The sequence below is a fragment of the Octopus sinensis genome, linkage group LG3 (assembly GCF_006345805.1).
Source record: "Octopus sinensis linkage group LG3, ASM634580v1, whole genome shotgun sequence".
NCBI classification, from domain to species: Eukaryota; Metazoa; Mollusca; class Cephalopoda; order Octopoda; family Octopodidae; genus Octopus; species Octopus sinensis.
Window position 1 is genome coordinate 130286148 of NC_042999.1, and position 18307 is coordinate 130304454.

The 18307-nt window shown below is 36.3% G+C and overlaps 1 protein-coding gene across 5 annotated transcripts in view; it reads left to right on the plus strand.

Annotated features, from left to right (window-relative positions):
* The window catches only part of LOC115209833 (CRAL-TRIO domain-containing protein C3H8.02), a 166408-nt gene that overhangs the window by 127689 nt on the left and 20412 nt on the right, over nucleotides 1–18307 (plus strand). For all 5 annotated transcript variants that reach the window (XM_029778396.2, XM_036501328.1, XM_029778397.2 and 2 more), the window contains one exon: nucleotides 16657–16801. In XM_029778396.2, coding sequence (XP_029634256.1) covers nucleotides 16657–16801 — 145 coding nt within the window. The remainder of the gene's footprint in view (nucleotides 1–16656; nucleotides 16802–18307) is intronic.

Here is an 18307-nt window from a genome sequence, read left to right on the forward strand (position 1 = left end):
AATATCACTCTGCGTGCATTTTTATCGATGTTCTGATTGTTTTCGAAACCCTAAACAATTTTTTTGTAACTGACTTTGTTGTAAATTGTAAACTTTTTAACATAAAAGAAATTGTTTGTTACAGTGACGTAGCTAATAGGAGGGTAAGAGAAGCGAACACCGCAACCCCGAGCACATTTTTCAGAATTGGCGCCTTTTCAAAAATTTTTAAAAACTGTTTAGTTACCCATGTCAGTTGTAAGTTTCATACATTATGACATTGTTACTTGAAACATGAAATTAATGAATGTAGAGTACAATTACGTGTATTATGACTAATGAAATATTTCGCGGAATATCCGAGAAGTTAATTGTTTGGTATGTGCCGCGGTGTCTTTTTTCTTATGTGCTCACTCCCGCTAACTTTAAAACCTGGCCACGTCTCGTTATCTTTACGTTATTCTTATCGAGGTTTTAGAAGTCTTTGATGAAATCCTTGGTGGCCAGATTAGTTGCATATTATTGAAGACTGTCAGATCTTGTAATAATAATTATTCACAAACTGTAGCTCTTCGATCAGATAGTACTGACATTTCAAAAGAAAATGAAATGTACTCGAACGAAATTAGTAATTTGCAAACCATTGACTATTCTATGCTTTCGGACTGATACTGTGCATATGCAGTATGTTGGATAATGTGTGCAGTATATTGGAGATTTCACTCACTGTGTTAGAAGATACATGCTTTTTAGAGCGTGTATCTTCAACGAAACTGTCTTACAAGATCCCTTAAAGTTTGCTAATAATAATAATATTTATTAGTAGCAAAGGCAAATAATAATAATTGGAAATGTTATCATGTACATTGTTTTGTCTTGGTATAAAAGATGGGCTACAGCAAATATTCTGCTGAAATACCACAGAGTTGCTTGTCAGTTGTTTGACCCCGAAAGGGTGAAAGGCAAAGTCGACCTCGGTGGAATTTGAACTCAGAACATAAAGACGGACAAAATGCTGCAAAGCATTTTGCCCAGCATGCTTACGATTCTGCCAGCTCGCCAGCTTAGTAATAATAATGATAAACTTTGACAAAAATGTGTGTGTTGCCAACCGGGAAAAATTTCCATTTCCAAAGTCATACTGGAATGAAAATTTTGAGAATAGGTATTCAGAAATTGACTTCCATGTTACAGAATATACATAATGATCCCAATTCAATAAACGACAAGCACAAACAACTCCAGTGTCCACTGAAGAAGCTCAGAAACTACTCGAAACTTACACTAAGTGACTATAAGCTATTGGAGAAACTAACCAAATTAAAAGCAGGGAACACAATTATTTCAAAGCAAGAAGAGAAAAAAACAATACTCCAATTTTATCCAGTTGTGTAACTGTACTACATACATACATACATCATATATGCATCCATCCATCTATACATACATACATATATACATACATACATACATATTTTATATAGCAATTTTTCTCAACCGATCAATGGGCTGATTAAGTAAATCAATCAATAACAAACCAATAATGACTGCTGGAATCAGCTGTAAGATAAATTTACTACAATGAAGCTTGTAATGACCATTATATATACCTTGTCTTTTAAATAAATAAATAAATACACACACATATACATACATATATACATACACACACACACATACATACATACATATATACATATATATATATATATATATATATATATATATATATATATATATTATATATATATATATACACACACATACGCACGCACGCAACCACTTAGCATGATCACATTTTAACTACAGAAATAGCGTTGGAAAAGTGAACTGTTGCCCCCACCCCACCCCATTTGTTGGTAGGCCAGCAGACTATTACCTTAGCAAGGTGCAGTGTCCCACTAGCAAGTTAGGTAAAAGTGGAATCCAATCAACTATTTTAAAGTTACATTAATAGCTTTTGTCATCCTATGGTGTCGGTTGGTGACTATAGAAATTATCTGGTAAATATTTATAAGTTTGAGTCCTCAGTGACTTTTTATGTGAAAGAAATCTATTAAAGCAAAAGTTGTTAACTGAATTTACCCTCTCCCACACACACCATAGAATTGTATCTTTGTGCTAATGTATAGCTCCACTGCAGTAAACAACTGAATCTTTTCTATGTTGCAGTCAGCACACTTAAATTAAAATCATTATCTTTTATCTTCTTTTGTTTGCATACATTGATCTCCAACCACAAATATTCCAGTTAATCTACGACACTGATGTATTGTTTTTAATGCGTCTCGCGCATTAGAATAAGAAGTAAGGTAAATTCTAATACTGCAATTCAGCATTAATACTTAATTGTAGCTATTTCGGCTTCCATACACTGCTAACGTCTAAGTCTTAGGAAAATACATAAACGTCAAAACTGCTCTGTTGATGATCTCATAGATCATAAATGATTGTCACACTAATGAGAGAGACAGATAAATATTTATCTGTCGTTTTTTTTTTTTTAAATAGCTATTATATTTAATTGGGATTTATAAGTGTAGCAGTGCGAAGGAGTCATGTAACTGTGGCTACATTAGTCAGTAGATTTGCTTTTGTGTGTAATAGAAAGGAGTATGCGTACAGTGATGTAATATCTACATTTATGGGACTATGTATATTTCTCAACTTAATTGTTAGTAAGGATTATGTTATCATACGTGTGTGTAGATTAAACGTATGACAATAAAAAAGGGCGTATATATTTGAAGTAGTGTATATTTGTGCAAATTTTATTATTAAAGCGGCGAGCTGGCAGAATCGTTAGCACGCCGGGCGAAATGCTTAGCGGTATTTCGTCTGTCGCTACGTTCTGAGTTCAAATTCCGCCGAGGTCGACTTTGCCTTTCATCCTTTCGGGGTCGATAAATTAAGTACCAGTTACGCACTGGGGTCGATATAATCGACTGAATCCGTTTGTCTCTCCTTGTTTGTCCTCTGTGTGTTTAGCCCCTTGTGGGTAGTAAAGAAATAGGTATTTTGCTTGTCGTTATGTTCTGAGTTCAAATTCCACTGAGGTTGACTTTGCCTTTCATCCTTTCGAAGTCGATTAAATAAGTACCAGTTACGCACTGGGGTCAAAGTAATCGACTTAATCCCCTCACCCAAGCTGCCCTTGTGGCAAAAATTTGAAAGTCTCAAGAACCGCTGGATGGACTCGGATGAAACATTCAGGGATGTTTGAACTCATGACTGGCACAAACTGATTAGATTTGGGGGATCAATCTGGTACCGGACAAGGATTCTGGATAATTTTTCCTGTTTTTTTTTTACTTAATTTTTGAGAGCGGTCGGGTTCATTTTTAGTATTCTCGTTTATGAGAGCAGTCGAGTTTATTTCAGATATTCTCATTTTAAAAAGAAAGGATTATTATTATTATTAGGGCGGGAGCTGGCAGAAGCGTTACCGCGCCGAGAGAAATGTTTAGCTGCATTTCGTCCGTCGCTACGTTCTGAGTTCAAATTCCGCTGATGCCGACTTTGCCCTTCATCCTTTCGAGGGTTGAAGAAATAGAGTACTAGTACAGCACTGAGGTCGATATGATCGACTAGCCCCCGCCCATTAATTTTAGGTCTTGTGCCTATAGTTGGAAGGATTATTATTATTATCAATTGCCTATATTCTAAAGAGATTAATAAGTAATTGTTTAACAAATTTGCAGATCTTCTGTGATATATGTGGGGATTTTGTTTATCAAACTTTATTTACTGGTTTCCATTCCTTTAAGATTTGTTTCTTAGGCGGAAAGACGAGTAAATCAGATCCTAACTATAGTGTTTGATATCCATTATTCACAACAAATAAGAATACTGAATTCTCCAATCTAATGTAAAAGGAGTACCTTAATTTCATTGATTCATAAAATAGAAATCATTGAAACAGGATTAACTTCGTCATTCTGCTGATATATCTTCTGTGTAGAATGTATCATTTACGCAGAATGATGTATCTTATCATGTGATACAATCTGCGTAGAATGTATTGCATTTTAATGTATCATAGAGCTTATTGGTTGGCTGTTTCCTGGAAACAACGAAATAAGTTAATATTACATACGTTATGCAGAGATGCTGCACACCAGATGTCTCTGAAGTTCAGTAAACGAGGATAGAAGAAGAAGAAGAAAAAAAACAATATCGATTAGGTTAGTAAATCAATAACATGGATGTTGAACCTTTGATGTTAACTATTGCAGTTAAAGAGATACCTTTCGGGTAGTAATGACTCATTGGTTCTTAATTACATAATTTTATAAATAATCAATAATTGTTACAGACGCCATCTTGATTGTATCGTTAAGAAGTTCTCTTCGCAACAACGTGGGTTCGGATTCGATCTCAAGGTGCAATACTTTGCTAGGTGAGATTTCTATGGCAGCCTACCTAAGGTACCGTTCATTTTCTTCGGGTAGTAAGAAACTTTAGGGAGATCTGAACAGCATATCTTCAGAGAAGAAACACCACCACCACTCATGCAATTGCTTCGATTCTTAACTACTTATATTCAAAGGAATACTTATATTCAAAGGAGGCTGGGGCGCATCCAGGTCGTGATTCCTAGTTACCTCTCACCTGCTACATTTTGTGCTACTGTCTGCATTGCAATCTTCCTAGATGTTAAGATACCCCAGAACCCAGTTTAACACTTCTCCTTTACTTGCTCTTAGTAGAGTCCATTCTGTTGCAAGTAACTTCTATCACTCACGAAGGACTGAAAGAAGTTACAGGCAGTTGCCGTCCTCTCTTAACTGATTAATTAAAAGGTAAATAACAATATATATTATATTGGTTAAAGAAAGCTCTATTACTCAGCTCTACACTTCTAAAGTTAAAAGACTTTGGTGGTTGGTAGCTAAAAGAAAAATAACTGGTCGACTGCACAACTTGTGTCGTAGTTACAAATGGCAAAATAACTAATGACAAGAAACATTTATAAAACGACTAGACTGATAAGTTGGGTAAAAAAGACTTGTATCAACGTATTATGTCAATTCTTAATTTTTGCAAATCCTTGCTTTAAACTCGCGTATTAAAAGCACATTTTTTAAATATAGACAATATAGCACTAAACTCCATGAATTAGTGTCTTTTGTGTGATAAATAAATATTACACGAAAAGGATGAGTCCAAAGACCGAAAGCCAGCTGAAAAGTTCATGGGCTGACCAAGATACTCTCATTGAATGTTACCAAATGAGGTTTATTTTTCGATACATCTCCCCCCCCCCGTCTTGCAGTCCACACATTTCTTCCGTTAGTGTTGCAGTGCTTGGATCCAGTGATGAAGCTTTTATCCTGTTTATCAAAAAAAGTTATCAACAGCAGACATGACGTCGTCACCACTGCGATACTGGTTCCCATCTAAGTGGGGGTTTTTTTTATGTTGAGGAACAGTTGATAGTCAGATCGGGCTAAATCAAGAGAATAAGGAGGCCGATCAACCAGTTCAAAGCCACAGTCACACACAGCAGCCATTGAAACCATGGACTTATGTACTGGAGCATTATTCTGATGAAACGACACCTTTTGCTCAGTTTTCCTGGGCATTTGGTCCTTATAGCCTTTCGCAACTGCCTCAGCAAATTGGCATAGTATTCTCCATTGATGGTGACCCTTTTGAAGATAATCAATAAACACAATGCCTTTTGCATCCCCCCAAAACAGGTCTTCCCCTTCACAACAGATGAAACGACTTTGGACTTCTTTGGAGCAGGTGAGGAGGGGTGTTTCCACAGCATAGATTGTCTCTTTGTCTCTGGCTCAAAGTGATGGACCCAACACTCATCCTGGCTTAGGAAACGTTCAAGAAAACTATCTGAATCTGCCTCAAACAATGTCAGAATTTTCTGTGATGTGATCAGCCTGGTGCGCGTTTGATCAGGTGTCAGAAGATGTGGCACCCACTGAGCAGAAACCTTGTCGTGCCAAATTTACTGTGCAGAATATTCTCAACACTCTCATGAGATACGAGGGGCGTTCAATAAGTAATGCTCCTGACCCACTTCCCATAGCAGTAGAGCAACGAAACTTGGCACAGTTAATTGTCTTTTTCTACATAGGAACCACCCAGAGTTACGCATTTCTCCCATCGTTTGATGCAGCTCAGGAGACCGTTTTTGTAGAAGACCCCAGCTTGGTCCTCCAACCACGACGTGACTTCAGAAATCAAGGCTGCATCATCTGGGAAACGCTTTCCTTTCCAAAACAACCACATGGCTGGGAAGAGGTGAACATCAGAGAGTGCAAGGTCAGGAGAGTAGGGGGATGGGGGAGGAGTTCATAGCCGCACGCCTGTGCTTCTGATCTGGCGACACGCGAGTTGTGAACCGGATCGTTGTCCTGCAAGAGAAGGATGACTTTGCTGATCTTGCCCCGCCTCTTGATTTTGATAGCTTCTCTTAATTTCCTCAAAAGTGACGCATAATAGGCTCCTGTAATTGTGGTACCCTTTGCCAGGAAATCTGTCATCACTACTCCATCCTGGTCTCAGAAGACTGTGAGCATGACCTTACCAGCGGAGGGCTGCACCCTTGCCTTCTTTGGAGGAGGTGAGTCACGGTGCTTCCACTGCATTGACTGTGCTTTGGTCTCTAGATCATAGTGATGGACCCAGGTTTCATCCTGTGTAATCAGTCTTTTGAAAAATTTTGACTCATCTTCTTGGCACATCTCCAAATTCGTCCTCGAACACTCGACGCGTTCTTGCTTCTGGAAAGGTGTGAGCAACCTGGGAATCTATCTGGCAGACACCTTTTGCATATGCAAATGGTCATGAATGATAGTTTCCACAGACCCAGTACTAATCTTGACCTCATGGGCTATTTGGCGAATAGTTATGCGTCGATCTTCCAAAATGGCAGCCTCAACTTGACAGACAGATGCCTCATCAATAGCAGAAGGGGAGCGACCAGATTTGGGAGCTCTTTCCACAGAGTTCCGACCACGTTTGAATTCCCGATACCAGCGTTTTACAAGGTCATATGATGGGGCATCATCACCATAAGTTACTTTCATTTCATCAAAAGTCTCCCGTGGTGTGCGTTCTTTCAAATACAAAAACCGGATCACTGCTCGACACTCAACAGGCTCCATTTCACACTTGACTCGGTTCAAACACCTGTAAATCAGAAACCCCTATTAGTCCAGAGCTGTAATTTCCACTTAATCTATAGAGATATGAATAATTGCACATGCAAAATTTCAGTTAGATCAAACAACTGCAAGTGGGTCAGGGGCATTACTTATTGAACGTCCCTCGTATACTAACAGCATTGGCTATTTGATTTGTAGTCAATCGCCTGTCATCTATCAGCACGCGGTGAGCACAATGTTTTCCTCTGTGATGGCAGTTGCAGGACATTCAGAGCTTGAGTCTTCTTCAAGACTCTCGTTCCTCCTCTTAAATTCAGCTGTTCACTGTTATTCTATTTTAGCCAACTCGGATGCATGAAAGATGACGTCGTCGGATCTAAATTCTGACAGTAAAGAGCCAGAACACGTATTGGTTTCAAATTGGCTTCAAATTTAGGATCAAAGTCAGCAATTTAGTGGGAGGGATTACATCGACCGCCAGTGCTCAGCTGGTACTTATTTTATCGACTGCGAAAGGACGAAAGGCAAAGTAGAGGTCGGCGGAATTTGAAGCTGAAACAAAATGTTGCATGGTATTTTGTTCGACGCTGCTAACATTTCTGCTAATTTGCCGCCTACACTGAATTACGTGAATAAAAGTAAAAATTAACGCAGTGTCATGGAGAAACAAGCAGTTCAGACATCCAAGCTTTTTCCAACTGTGTTCAGTAACGTTGCCCTACGTTATATAAGAAAGCCTTTCATTATTTTACATTATCAATAATAACCAGCTATTATTTCTTTATATACGTGTAATGTCTTTTGAAAGCATAAACCTGAGTGTAGGTCACATATTAAAAAAAATTAGGCTCTTCTTGCTATTTATTACAGTCCCTTTTAAAAGCAACCATAAGCTGATTTTGTGACCTACTTTCTACTTCAAATTGTAATCATTTTACCTTGGGTGTGTTGCTATATTTATGGCAAACTGTATGAACATTATTTGATCTCATATCGACTTGTCTATAAATCTCAGGCCTTGTGTCTAAGTAAGAAGGCCTTGCTTTTTAATTGCCAAACTTTACAAATATATTTAGTTTTTCAGCAGTTTGATAATCATGTTAGATTATAACCTCTATTTTAAACATTGTGGTCAACACCTTCATATTCTCTGTTTTTAATTTAAGCTTTCCTGTCATACAAGATCCATAAGAACAGGTGGAAAGTAATAGTTTTAAATTTTCAGTAGCAAACAAAAATCGATTTAGTTTTTCTGTGTAACTGTATATTCCTAAAGATTTGCTATTATGAAACATTGTTAACTTATTGGTTAACGTGCACCTCGAGCTCTAAAGGGAAAAGGAGAGCTATCGTGGGAATTAGTTGTTCTTGATTATCTATTTATTGTTTCAGATATATTTACAGTTGTATCGTATTTCTATTCTATTAGACACATGATATCAGTTTAAACAAGGATATTGTGAACAGAATTTCGTTACAGAATTTTTCAGAAATATGTCCCAGAGCAATTTTTATGACGTAAAATCACTGAACTTGTACCTTTACAATATGCTTACGAAAACTATACTGCAAAAACAAAAAAGAATCAATAAAAATAAAGCTTAATGGTAATATAAAGAATCCGAGTGAAAGATCTATAATTTTTCTCAAGGAAAAGATAAATAGTAAAATTGAATCTACACTAACGTAGCAATATCTCTATGACCAAACAACTATATAAAGTATATGATCAAACAAAAAAAGAAATCAAAAAGAAAACAAAATATTTGTGTACTATTATAATAATTTTCAGTGTATTATAATTCATGATTTCAGCTATACTTACCTATAGATGTTTGGTGTATTAATGAGAGAGAATTATTAATTTAATAACTCGAATAATAAGTAAAAATCATTGCAAAAACAATGAAGTGATCCAGTCGAAATTCTAAGAATCTGAGGAGATAACCAACACAAAATATACAACGCGCGCGCATATATTCATATAATTTATTATATATGATAAAGATAAACGCCTGTGCGTGTGTCTGTCGATTTATGGGAAGAAAGGCTTATAGCATCTATATAAAAATTAAAAGTTAATTCTTGCGTAAAATTTTCTGAGGAAGATAATGGAAGTGGTCCCGAGTCTCTAGGTACCCCTAAGGGAGCTACAAGCCCTTTTCCAAAACGTTGCACATTGCGCAGTTCTCACTGAAAAAAATACTGCCCGGTCTAAAGGGAGATAACACATACAAATACATAAACATGCATACAGAAACAAATGAATATGCACAATACGCGCGCGCGCACACACACACACACACACACACACACACACACACACACCACACACACACACACACATGCATACGTGTATACACATGCCCTCTAACGCACACATGTACACAAACAAACAAACGAACAAAAAACGTAACGCAGCTTCCGATAACGGACATAGTCAACAACTATTGAGGAAGCTGCAAGAAGCAACGAAAATTTTAGAAGAAAATATTAAATAAATGAGTGGAAATCGAACCGATGAGAATTAATAAGGCATCAAAACAGAATGACTCTCCCCAGGCACAACAAAACTAAATGTAAGTTCTGGGAAAACTAAAATAGGAAAATTATTCACGTTTTACGATTTTTGATCTTCAGTTGTCTCCATTATTCTATGTGTAAGAAGTGTGCTATTCACAGAGATAGATTGTTACTATATATACCTATTAAATTTGTGTGTGCACTTTAATAGCATTATTATATTGTTTTTATTCGTTTCATATTTATATCTTCGAACCACCAGGTTATTTGCCTAAGAAAAGCAGTTTATAATACTTAAGTTCAATAAATTATAGTACACAGTAAGCTAAAACGCTAAAACTTTGTGCGCATGCACGGCAGAGTTGAAGATCAATCTGTGTCATGCACCTTAACTCTGCGTGCTTTAGCTTCGTTACTATAGCAACAGTCCGGATTCTTATAGATCAGACCTCGTATATATATATATATATATATATATATATATATATATATATATATATAATAGTTTAGAGAGACTTAGTAATTTTAATATTTCTATTATACATATATATATATATATATATATATCTGTAAATGTATCATTTATCTTACCATTTTTATCAACATATATATATATATTAATAGTTATCGCCATACTAATATGGCAGTCCATAAATATAAATGGTGAGTTGTAATGTATGTAAGAAATTATATATATATATATATATATAATATATATATATATATTATATATATATATATATACAGTAAGCAGAAGGACCCGGTTTCATTCGGATTATAAACTCGGAGCCTTAACACAGTCCTCTTTGCTTTTAATGTAATTTGACGCCCTACTAGGCAAAGTTAGGTGAATATTTCGTAAAGGACCCCTTCGTACTTCGGTGTTTATTCGAGTGCATTCAACGTATCTGACTTCCAAACCCGCCTCAAGTCACTTTTTTCCGGAGAAGAAAGTGGAGGGGACCTCCGAGTTTCTCATAAACATCGTTACAATGGTAAACGCTAGACAGAATGGGTGACAGAATGAAGAGAGAATGATAGAGATGTGTCAAGGTCGTCGTATAAAATGTGCTTTATTATCTCATACGTAACGAACGCTCAAACACATTCACACTCATATATAAAATGTGACGTCGTGGTATAAAACGCTATATTGTATCAATCCGAATGAAAATAAAAATTACATGTTGACACTCGCGGGGTGTCAATTTTTTGTTTATCTGTCTGTTTCCTATGCATTCTTACATAGGTAATACTATTACCTTGCTAGGAAATTTTGCATAGGTAATACTATTACCTTGCAAAATTTGATTTGATTTGGTGCAGACAGATAAACAAAAAAAATTATATATAGAGAGAGGGAGATAAAAATCATCCTTTAACGTCCTGATATGAGCTGGACAGTTGACAGGATCAGATGACACCAAAGACTGCACCGTATTCCACTGTCTGCTTTGGCAAGCAAGCAAGCGCACACACACACTCACACATATATATGCTCATAGATATGCAACACAACCAAACTACTACAAATAAAAACCAATGAACGAAATCCCAGCGAATTAAAACGCTCTAAAACATGAGAAACACGACATTGAAATGATGAGAGCATAAGATACAAAGCACTCTCAATAGAAAAACCTATAAAATGATAAACGTTGAGATCCCATCGTCAGCTGCCTATCGGAAATCCTTATTGTATCATTCAAGCTAACAACATCAACAGCAGCGTGAAAAGTAAACGCTGCTTAGGAATGACAGACATGAAGCAGAGGCCTAGCATAAGGTCGATATATTTATTGAATTGACAACTGTTTAAGGATACTAAGAACAAAATTAAAAAAAACAAACGAACAAAGTGTTACCAAACATACAGCATGAACTGTCACAGGGTTACAGCTGTTAAACATAAATGAAATAAAGAAAATAGACCAAAACGGACATTCTCACCTAAATTACTACAAAGCAAATAAAATCAAACTATAAATAAGAATGAACTAAACGTAGCAAACTGAAGTTACTAAATATGTAAAGCACTTAAATATATTAACAAAAATCTATAAAAATTAAATACGGAAACAATATAACTAAAAGGGTAACATGCCACTCTCTCTCTCTCTCTCTCTCTCTCTCATATATGAGAGAGAAAGAGACTAATGGGTTATCCTGTGTTGCTACAGTTGTTTCGTTAAGAGTTGTTCTGTCAAGTATTCAGCATACACAACATTCATAATATTTTCGCTTCAACTCATTAGGCTCACCAAATACATCTTAACGTTCGCGTGTCAAAAGATGGTACTCTTGTGGTTATATAACCAATGTTTCACTTTGATCACTCCAGTTTTCTTTCTTGTGTTTCATAATAAACACGGCCGCTTTGCTGGCAGTGTGCAACAAAGCAGAACAGAGATCGGTGATCCGATTTCTCTGGTCTGAAGGTGTCCGGGGTTGCAATTCATCACAGGCTTTCAATATAATGCGGAGACAACACTCTATCGCGTAGAAGTGTGTATGAGTGGATCGAGAAGTCTAAAATGGTCAGAAAAGTGTGAAGCACGAAGAGGGAGCGGGACGACCATCATCCTCCACCACTGATGTGAAGATTCAGCAAGCTTGAGGAATGGTTCTGGTGAACCGACGAGTACCCATCGATGAGGTGGCATGCTCTCTACTAATTAGTCATGGTTCTGCATTTGAAATCATCCAAGATAAGCTTCGCTTTTGTAAAGTCTGTGCATTAATGCCAAGGGAGCTTACCGAAGCGCATAAGCGCAGTTGTGTGGAGATCTGTCAACGCTTACTTCACCGCTACAACGTTGAAGGCGAAACTTTTTTTTTAGAGAATAGTCACAAGAGTTGAGACCGGGTTCCAATACTTTGATCCGGAATCCAAAAGGCAGAGTATGGATTGGAAACACTCAGAATCACCAGCGGAAAAGAAATTCAAGATTCAATTTTTGCAGAAAAAAATGATACTGTTTTGGGAGATGCTTAAGGGCCTATACTGGAACATTACTGGAAAGGAGGTCTACAGACAATACTGTAGGCTATAGTGAAATGCTGGCCAACAAACCGAAAACAGAAATTCACACCAAACGCCAAAATCTATTGTCAAAGTAAAGGTTACTGTTGCACGAGAATTCACGTCCACACTGTCAAAACCATTGAAAAATTGGGCTACGTCTTGCTGGAACAGCCTGCATACAGTCTATATCTCGACCCTCCTGACTATCATCTCTTTGGACAGTTCAAAAATCCTTTAAGAGGTCGTCGATTTGCTACGGACGAAGAAGCGCAGGAAGTCGTGCATAATTAGTTACACGAGCAGTGGAAAACCTTCGGTGGATTAAGCAAGCTTGTAGACCGCTGGAAGAAGTGCACCGAAAAGTTAGGAGATCGTCGAAAAATGACATAATCGATCAACCCCTGAATTTGTTTAACTAAATTACAGAAGCAAGAGTGCTAACAATTTTTGACTTACCTTCGTGTGTATAATGTGTGTGTGTGTGTGTGTGTGTGTGTGTGTGTGGTGAATATCTCGTCAAGCCACTCACGGTTTGCAAACTCAGAAGTGCTGACGACACTTGAGCTCTGAGAATGCTTGTTTCTTTTGGTTATGAAAGAGATATTGCCTCCAAATTTATATTTGACCTTTAATACTAAGAGCCTTCCCACGTTCAGCGGCTAGATCTGCGAGAAGGACGTGTCAGTTCGGAATCTGCCAAGTTAATGTTATTGATACGCCTGAGAAAGAAATAAGAAAGAGAAAATAAGTTTGGCCGTTTTCTGTCAATAGGGTCCTAAAGGTGTGTTGACAAATACCTGGACCCATCGCCCTCCTTTCCTTGCTCGGTGCGTGTATGTACGAGAGAGAGAGACAGAGAGATCATTACTATATATATGTATGTGTTTTATGCGTTTGTTTACACGTACACACAGATAAATGGATATATATATATATATAGAGAGAGAGAGAGAGATAGATAGATAGATAGATAAGTAGGTAGGTAGGTAGATAGATATAATATGATTAGCCAAATTATGAGTACTTAATTTCCCGTTGCACGCAAAATATGCAACCAGTTACTGGCCAATAAGTTAAATTCGAATCATTGTAATTCTGTATAAATTATTCGTAACAGAATATTTATCTTCTTTATATATAAAAGTAAGGTTGTGTGCTGTCTGTCTCCCTCGATTTAGATTCCTAACTACTCCCACATTTTGCAGTGCAGTTTAACCAAAACCGGGTATCTTATAGTCGTGATTCATATCGAGCCCTTCTGGGTATTAGCGCGCGTCTACGATGAGTCTACGATTTAAAAAAATTTACCATCAATTTTCCCCATTTTTAATGCATTTTTGGCATATATAAGGGTAGTAACTCTCTAAAAATTTATTATTAAATCTCAGAACGTAAAAAGCTACAGTAACACCCCCCTTTGTGGTTAGCCATATTGAGATGGCTATTATACTTTACATCTCTAAAAATGCTTATATAGTTATTTCCCTTACAAACCCGAGCAACGCCGGGCGATACTGCTAGTATATAATATATATTGTGTGCACGCGTGCTTAAAATATTACTTGAGTTTTAACAACTTATTATAAAACGAAAGGCAAATACGCAAGTGGATGTGAATGTGTGCGTGCGTATCTAGATCTGTGCGTGTTACTGTAATAGATATAGCTCTTTCATGTCTCATCCTTTATATTTAAAGTAACTTTGCAATTAAACTGACAACTATGATTTATACTTATAATATTACTTATACTCATATTATTACTGAGCTAAAAAAAACTTTGTCCATTAATTATATTTCAATGAAAGTGAATTTGAATTTAATTTCTTATTTAAAGTCTGCTCGTCTGCTTGTCTGGAGTGGTAGTAGTTACTGGCACTGTTTACAAACAAGAAGCATATTATTTTCGATCAGGACCATCATAGATTAAATAATCTTTTAGATATATATCTAGATACAAATATAAATCTTTTAGATATATATATACTAAGAAAAAAAAGCAATGGTAATTTGTTAAATATCAGCATGCTGCATTTTCTTGAGTCTTCTCACTCAGTGGCCTCCATCAACACGAGGTTCTTCGCCTTAAAGATTCACTTTAGAATACTACTTCCAATAAGGAGGAAGTTGGGACAGCCTTATGTATAACATAGCAAGTGCAATGAATTTAAATGGTGTATACTCTCTTTTCTCTTTTACTTGTTCCAGTCATGTGACTGTGGCCATGCTGGAGCACCGCATTTAGTCGAGCAAATCGACCCCAGGACTTATTCTTTGTAAGCCTAGTACTTATTCTATCGTTCTCTTTTGCCGAACCGCTAAGTCACGGGAACGTAAATACACCAGCATCGGTTGTAAAGCTATGTTGGGGGAGACAGACACAAACATACACACACAAACATACACACACATACATACATATATATGACGAGCTTCTTTCAGTTTCCGTCTCCCAAATCCACTCTGGAACCATGTGGTTCGTAAGCAAGCTACTTACCACACAGCCACTCCTACGCCTATAAAATACCAAATGTAATTTAAGCAGTAAATGTTTAATGTTCGATAGATAACCTTTTGCTGTAGTCTTAGACACCACTAGATCGACAAGTTATTGACGGCTAGAATGCTTTTGGTCATAAGTCTGCAAGATCAGGGCTGATTTGGGGCTAAATAACAATAACGAAGCCAACAACCTCTACGTAAATTTTTATCTTTGCTATGTAAGTGATCACTGCGATGTCTGTGGTGATGGATTCAACTATCATCATTATTATTAGCCAAATATAATTGCTAAACGATTTCTTCTAGGGTGAAAGAAAACATCAGCTGATTAATGCGATAGGATGCGAACTTACGACTCGTCGTCTAATTCTACAATAGTTAATAATGGTGTTTAATTTTGGTACAAGGCAGCAATTTTCAGGGAGAGTCTAGTCGATTTTCAGGTAGAGGCTAGTGCTCAACTGGTACTTATTTTATCGACCTTGAAAAAAAAGGCCAAGTCGATCTCCACTGAATTTGAACTCAGAATGTTGTTTTTAACAAATATCCCCCTAATGCAGAGAGTTATCTTTCAATCTACTTAATTATATTCTCTGAGTTAGCTACGTTGCATTAATTTGAGTCAACTCAAGCATTATATAAACAAAGATTTTCAAAAAAAATATTCAGGCGATACATAAGATCAAGAATACTCATTATTATCTAGGATATTTTAAACAACTTATCAAATGATTACCGAACGCATTTTTGTCCGTCGCTCTAACGATTCTTTTCCACTCTTGGTACAAGACTCGAAATTTTGGGGGAGGGGACCTGTCGATTAGATCTACTCCTGTACGCAACTGGTACTTAATCTATCGACCCCGAAAGGATGAAGGTCAAAGTCGACCTCGCCGGAATTTGAACTCGGAACGTAAAAACAAACGAAATACCGCCAAGCATTTCGCCCGTTGTGCTAACATTTTTGCCAGCTCGCCGTCCTAACCATAGCTAACATTAAAAGCAGAAATGTATTGTTTGCAATCCGCAACAGCATATAATATATAGACCTTATGAAGATATATCCTATTGATTTAAAGAAAAATGTGATGCATGACTTCAGAATAATAACCACAAATTCACAACAGGAATTTTTATTTCCGTTTCTGTTTTGTGTTTTAATGTTTAAATTGCTCAGTTGATTTATACATTTGTCAAATTCTTTTCAATAGATATAATTATGTTTGTCTTTAGATGTGACTATGTATATCACTATGTGGTCGTGCGAAACTCAGCGTTTCCTTGTATCTATGTATATGTAGCAGTGTACATTTTCCTTAGTAAGTCCTTAACGTGAAGAGCACGGAAGAGGCGAACATATTTTATGGCCAAAGTGATAAATCTAATTGACATTTAACAACGGTGGAAACTATTTTTTTGTTTTCTTTTGGATTGAGATTTTCGTAATGTATTGCTATTTTGCCATTTCTAATTCTTCTTTCATTTCTCTCTTTATCCAGTCTTTGCCGGTTTCTCAAAGCAAGAGACTGGGATATTGATATTGCCGAGAAAGCTTTGAAAGCGACTATAGAATATCGACGGACTGTCAAACCACTAGAAGTAGATTGTCAGTGGTGTCACGATATACCTGGATATCATTCAATTGTGAGATGTTTTTGATTTTACATCTAATTTCTTCTTGTTCTTCATTTTTTTTTTTTTTTGAAATATTGATTGCTAAATGGTATCATACTTTCGCTGCTCATTACACAGTGCTCATAAATCATAACCTTCTCCAGATGTGTGTGTGCGCGCGCGCGCATATTATAAGTAGCAATATCATAAAGTATTTCCTCTGATACACCTCTGTAGTAAAAAAAAAATTGTATGGTAAAGATCTTCCCTGTTGAAAAGAAAGTACAAACCATCATTCCATTATAATTTAGAGATAAGGTTCGCGAGTATTTATTGATCATAAACCTTACCAAAATAAAATATTTTAGATAATAGATCCATTTACATGTCTAAAAGGACAAATCAAGTTTTGTGTATTAAAAGGATAAACCACACGTGGGAAGCAGAATCGCTGAAGCGGTCACACGATGTGTGATGAAAGATTTTCGGACAAAGGACAAAATATGAACAATAATAAATCTGATGAGAAGAACGAATATATACAGCATATTAAAATTATTTACAAAAGATTTTTTTAAAAGATGTCTTGAACCAATATATAACTAACACAAAGTTAGAAGTCTTAGAGCAATTGTAATAACAGGATGCGATGCAATTATCACAAGATGTAATATTTGCGCATAAATCACTAATACTAACTATTAGACATCCACCAGTGCACAAAATTGTCTGATAATTGCGATATCTTCCTATATTTGTTACAGTTACATGCATTAAACTTTTTTCTGATTTCTTACTTATTAGTGGTTCTTTTGCTAATAGAATCATCATCACCACAACTGTCCTGTGTCATAGGACCTGTTGCCCTTAAAAGTCTTTGTTTTAGTCAATACACTCAATTCCAAGTTTTGGAGTGTTACTTCTTCAGCTGGCATACGTACGTGAATATAGATTTAGCATAATTTAACAGGATTCCCAAAGAATGTGTTAGCTTTTAAAACCTGATCATAAAAAGAAAGACAAATGAAAATTAGATATTTCCTCTGGTATTAGTTCGTAAAAATAAACTAGTCAGTACAACGTTTCTAAGTCTTCTTCGTTTATTTTTTTAAGGATACTGCCGTAATTTGCGTTCGGTGAGCCTTTGATAGTTGCAATAAGTTGATGTTTAAAATATTATGGATAATAATAAATATTCTTAATCTTATGTAGCTCCTTAATACTTTTTGAAAATCTTTCTTTATATAATGTTTCAGCTGATTCAAACTAACTCGGCGAATATACGAGGGGCGTTCAATAAGTAATGCCTCTGACCCACTTGCAGTTGTTTGATCTAACTGAAATTTTGCATGTGCAATTATTCATATCTCTATAGATTAAGTGGAAAATTACAGCTCTGAACTAATTGTGGTTTCTGATTTACAGGTGTTTGAACTGAGTCAAGTGTGAAATGGAGCCTGTTGAGTGTCGGGCAGTGATCCACTTTTTATATTTGAAAGGACGCACACCACGGGAGACTTTTGATGAAATGAAAGT